The sequence below is a fragment of the Alligator sinensis genome, unplaced genomic scaffold, assembly GCF_000455745.1.
Source record: "Alligator sinensis unplaced genomic scaffold, ASM45574v1 scaffold1338_1, whole genome shotgun sequence".
NCBI lineage: Eukaryota > Metazoa > Chordata > Crocodylia > Alligatoridae > Alligator > Alligator sinensis.
In genome coordinates, this window is record NW_005842713.1 from 127,692 (window position 1) to 133,514 (window position 5,823).

At 43.9% G+C, this 5,823-nt stretch overlaps 1 protein-coding gene across 1 annotated transcript in view; it reads left to right on the forward strand.

Moving 5' to 3' along the window:
- The window catches only part of LOC102386374 (vascular non-inflammatory molecule 2), a 10,241-nt gene extending 5,927 nt beyond the window's left edge, over positions 1-4,314 (forward strand). The window contains exons 5-7 of the mRNA XM_006034236.3: positions 808-1,181; positions 1,889-2,059; positions 3,917-4,314. Coding sequence (XP_006034298.2) covers positions 808-1,181; positions 1,889-2,059; positions 3,917-4,036 — 665 coding nt within the window. The 3' untranslated portion in view covers positions 4,037-4,314. The remainder of the gene's footprint in view (positions 1-807; positions 1,182-1,888; positions 2,060-3,916) is intronic.
- Positions 4,315-5,823: the final 1,509 nt, after the last annotated feature.

Consider the following 5,823-nt stretch of genomic DNA (forward strand, 5'->3'; position numbering starts at 1 on the left):
GGATGTGGCCAGCCTGGAGAGGGTTCAGAGGAGGGCCACCCGCTTGGTGAGAGGGCAGCAGGACAGGCCCTATGAGGAGAGACTGAAGGACCTGAACCTGTTCAGCCTCAGCAAGAGGAGGCTGAGGGGGGACTTGGTGGCTGCCTACAAACTCATCAGGGGAGATCAGCATTAAATGGGTAGAGCCCTTTTCTCCCCAGCACCACCTGGGGTGACAAGGAACAGTGGTAATAAGCTGATGGAGAATAGGTTTAAGTTAGAGATCAGAAGGCAATATTTTACAGTTAGGGCAGCCAAAATCTGGAACCAACTTCCTAGGGAAGTGGTCCTTACCCCTACCTTGGGCAAATTCAAGAGGAGGTTGGATGATCACCTGTCTGGGGTCTTGTGAGCCCAGCATTTATTCCTGCCTGTGGCAGGGGGTTAGGCTAGATGATCTGTTCAGGTCCCTCCTGACCCTAGCTACTATGAAACTATGAAACTATGATTTATCTTTAATCTCTAATTCTGTTCTGAAATAGATATTCATTCCAAACAAGGACAATCTTACCTAATCAGATCAGGGGTTCTATATTTCTCTTCAAAGGCATATGTTTTTCTCCTATGTTCTCTTTGGCAAAGTCCTTTCTAGTTTTGCTAAAAAGCTGATTGTTTTTAATTTATTGATTTAATTTGCTTTTACTCCAAACAATGAAATGCTTGTATAGTTGTAATGGTTGTATAGTTGTAATAGTTGTAATCCATCTCTCTCACAGATATGATATGACCACTCAGCTGGTTGAAAGGCATCCTATTTGTCATTCACAGGCAGTGGTATCTATGCACCAGATGGGCCCAGAGCATATCATTATGACATGGAAACGGAGAACGGTCATCTCCTAACTACACAATTGAGCTCACACCCTCATCTTTCTCCCACCTATCCTGCTGCTGTCAATTGGAGCTCATATGCTACAAGCATCAAACAATTCCATGTAGATAAAAATACTTTTATGGGAGCTGTTCACCGTGATAACTTCACCTTCACTGAACTCATTACTATAGCAGGAAATCATACAGTTTGCCAGAAAGACCTTTGCTGTCATTTGATCTATAGAATGGTAGAGAAGAGAGAAGATGAAGTTTATGTACTGGGTGCATTTGATGGACTTCATGGCTCTGTTATAAAATATTACTGGCAGGTAATTTGCCTCTATGGCTGTGTAACAGGCTTGTGGCCACAGGGGTGGCTGTGATGTCCCCTGGTAGCTGTGTGGCTCCTGCCTGGCTCTGACTCTCATATCACTTTCCCTCAATTGCTTTCCTGCCTCACCTTGTTCTTATTGAAAGCTGGGTAAGGGAGGCTGCTCATGGGCCTTAGAGTGAGACTTAATCTGAACTATTCCCACACTGGATGTCTCCTGGACCCACTAATCTAAATCCTGCCCTCAGGCCTGATAGCTCCCTCTTGGCCTACTTATGCCCTTTGCTTGTGTAATACATGTACAGTGAAGTCTCTGAGCTCACTGGCTTGTCTGCACAACTCCTGATAGAGCTGCTGTTTCAGTGCAGTTCCAGAGCCTAGGGGGGAAAAGCTGCCATTGGCACTCAACCCTGACCTGCTTCCCTGCCACCAAATTTTGCAGCAGAGGAAAAGGGGGGAGAAAGCAGTGGCCAACCCTTGGGTTCTAGAGTCAGCTTTTCGGCAATAGCCCTGACCGAAGCCAGGCTAAGAAGCAAGCTAACTCAGAAACCAATGAGCTCAGAGATGTGTGGTTGCACCGCCCCCACCCTTCTAGCTCCTCCTCCAGGACACACCCATGCAAAGAAAGCTTTTCTTGGAAATAAATCCCTGGCTTTTGTTCACTCCAGGTTCTGTAAGAGTTCTGTTCTGTTCTCTTCCCCACAGATATGCACACTCCTGAAGTGTAAAACAATGGATTTAAAAACTTGTGGACAGCCAGTAACAACTACCCAGACCAGGTTTGAGGCATTCTCCCTCAGTGGGACATTTGGGACTAAGTACGTGTTTCCAGAAGTCTTGCTCAGTGGGGTTCGACTAGCACCAGGAGAATTTCAGGTAGGGAGATATTCTTGAGCTGCTTTGAGCTAACTTATCTGTACCCTGGCATGGGAATGGAAATTGATATGGAATGAAGTTAAAGAAAAGCCAAGTCCAACTTTGAACTACAGACCCTGTCTTAGGAAAGCAGCAAAGTATGCATGTAAGCCAAATCCTATTTCACTTAACTTGCCCAAACAACAGTTATCCAGCTCTCTGATTGTATTTTGGCATTGACACCCAGTTTAGACCCATATCCACATGAATACAGACATGCTTTTCCTCTGACATTGAATATCCACAAGTGGATTTTTGTCTGGCTACAATTTTATGAACTATGCTCACCCAGTCACACATGTATGGAGCCACCTATCTGCCTGCACAGTGAAGCCTACTGTGCATGATTAGTTGCTGGGTGGATGCTCCCCATCAGATATAAAGCCATAGTATAAAACAAAACAGAAAAAACCCCCCAAAACTCCCCAAACAATGTTGTTAAGATGAAGCACTCCTGTTGACTGAGATACTGTCAGCACTGATCATAGGAAAGTTTGGCTGAAAGGGGCCTCAAGAGGTCATCTAGCCACCCTGTTCAAGACAGGATCATCTCTGATTAAACCATCTTTCCCAAGTATCTCTTTCTCCCACTGTTGAAAATGTCTAGGCATGGAGATTCCACAACTTTTCTAAGTAGTCTGTTCCAATTCTTGACCACCCTCATAGAAAAGTTTTCCTAAATTCTAACCTCAATTTCCCTTAAAGTTTGAGGCCATTGCTCCTAGTCCTGTCCCCAACAGCCACAGAAACATGATTTATGGGGAAATGTTGAGAGACCTTTCAGCCTTTCCCTATAAGTCATGTTTCCTAGGCCTCTGATCATTTTTGTTGTTCTCCAAAGGTGATCATTGCACTATTCTTTCTCTTTTTTCTGGTTAGTATAGCCTAAGTTTTAAAATTATTTTATTTTCCTCAGCTTTCATGTCCCCTATCAGAAAAACATTTTAAGAGGGGCTGGATTTTAAGAAGCAGTGTCTCAAACTGAGTTTCTGAAAAACAGACATCTACAAACCCTAGTTGTTATTGAAAATTTAGTTCTATAAGGAATATCTTGGTCAGTGCAAGAGCTGACTGTATTTTCTCATCTGTTTAGTGCTGGAACACAATGTTTGCCTTTAAATAAAAATATACTGTATCAAGGACTAAAAAAGGTCTCCCAGGATTTTCAAGGTCAAAGTAACAATCATAGATATGTGACTGCTCACTTAATGAGGTTTATGAGCTGCATCTATTGTGCTATTACCATTCCAGTCTGTACAACAAACAGGTTTCAGAAGCTTCAGGACCTAGTGAGATTTTATTACTTAGTATAGTGGAATGTTTTGAAAATTGTGATTGAGATCCTTTAGAGATCGTGGATCTTTTTGCTCATCTGTCCTCAGAACTTTGAATGGAGCCTTCTAAAATATTGCCAGTGTAGCAGTCTATTCATCTAGGCATTTATACAGCTCAAGTCACCATGCAATGAAAGCACCCCAAGAAAACTGAAAAGGAACTCATTTCCCCTTCCTGTGGAACTGGAGAAGAGATTCTAGAGACCTGGCTCATAAACGTATAAGAAGGCAATAACAGAGGTGGAAATCAAACCCCAGATATTTTGAACCCATTCAGTGATTCAACGACAGAGGTATCCTGACAAGTTAAAATCATAAGTGAACAAGAGGGATTTGACTTGTGTGTTGTTTTTCCATGACTACCTTAAGAGAAATAGCTGCATCAAAATATTTAATATTTAATTTATAACTGTGCCTCTTTTATATGTCATGTAATATTACTGCTCCATTAATAGTGTATTTGGATCATTTTCTTTTTAACTAGGTATTAAATGATGGACGTTTGAAAAATAATAATGGCCCAGCTAAGCCAATCCTAACTGTGACACTGTTTGGGAGGTATTATGAAAAGGATCCACCACACCCACTATGGAACTCCCCATAATGTCATTACTGAGATTTGACACCACTGCCATCATCAAATGAAACTTTTTTCGTAATGCATCCTGTCCTTAAGAAAATGGTAGAAATGTTTTGATTGCTATCCAGGAGAAGAAAGGAGTTCAATTAAAAAAAAAATTCTTATTTGTGAGCATTTATTTCTATTATCCTATATACAAAATGCATGCTTGAGACTGCTGGCAGTGTCCTTACATCGTACCAAAAACACATGAACACTTAATGAAAAAAAATGTGACTGGGGATAAAAGAGAATAAATTAAGCAGGCCAGAACTGAAAAGACTTATTGACATTTGTTCTATAATTAGTAGGTTTATCTTTCTCATATCAGGGTAAACTTTCCTAAAATATCCATGCTATAAGAATCAGAAGTTGCTTATTAAAACATCTGAGTGAGGGTTAATGAAACTGGGTCTTCCGGGAATTAATTAACTCTTAAATAAACATTTATTTCATTCAGGAGCAGATTTTCTGTCCTGTTCCATTTTGTCATCACTGGTCAGCTAGTACTAACTGAGCACAAACCCTATTGTGCCTCTTCTGCCAAAGGGCTACGTATTATGGGACTAGCAAAATGCCCATCATGAATGATGGGAGGTGCGGGGATGGAAACTAGCATCTGGCCCTGTGCCCTCCTGCCACTGCTCCAGGTCTAGCCCTGCTCCCCCCAACTCCTCCTGCCACTCTGGATCCTGCCCCGCTCCCCTCCACCACTGCTGCTCTGGGTTTTGCCTTGCTTTCCCCCACCCCCATTGCTGCTTCAGGTCTTGCCCTGCTCCCCCTGCCCTCCCACTGCCTCTCTGGGTCATATCCTGCTTCCTCTGGGTCCAGCCCTTCTCCACTCCCCCTTCCCACCACTCTGTATGCAAGGGAGCATGACTCATGGCTGCGCAGGAGTGGGGTAACACGCAACCACAGGGTGTGGCACACAAAGCAGCCATGGCACGGGGAGTACCCAACAGCTGCGTGGCAGGGGAAGTGGCCCCAGGGTGTGGTGCAGGGTACATGCAGGGGGGGTGGCACACAGCTGCAGAGCGTAGCATGGGGAGCAGCCCTGGGGCATGGTGCATGGGGGGGTGTGCAAGCCACGCCTGTCGCACAGGTGGTCCTCCCCCCACCCCACAGCAGGGAGCAAAGCCTGGCCTCACCCATGTCCACCCCTGCCTCTGCCTCCGCCTGTTTGTCTCTTCATCTGTAAGGCTCCGAGCGCATACCCACAGTTGGTCTGGTGCGTTACGGACAGACAGACACAGCTGGAAGTGGTAAGGCTTTTATTATATTAGAATAATTCTGTGCACATGACTGGTTGGTTCCTGCACCCCCTGTCTTGAGGCACAGAATGGAAAAAGGTGGTGGTAAGACAGCAGTGCAATCCAATATTTCCCAGTTATTTAGAACATATGGTATTCAGGGGACTGGTGTAAGTATTTTATGTGATATTATTTTATGGTGTCAAGGACAGAACTGTCATTAGACATAGTAAAGAGGTTAACATTTGATATTTCTGAAAAGTCCTATTTGGTTATTAAGTGTCATCCTCGCGTATTTGCTCAAAAGGCAGCACAAGTTTGAGAGGGGATGGAATGAGGACCAGAAGAAGAAAAGATTGGGGCTTGCTGGCTAGAGGTGGTTTGGGGAGCGGGGGGTGTGGAGGGATCTTTTTGAAAGTATTAGAAAAGAACTCTCAAGACTTGTTGTGGAGGGATCTTGCTGAAAGTATTAGAAAAGAACTCTCAAGACTTGTCCATCAGGAGTTGTAGAAGCCCAAGCTC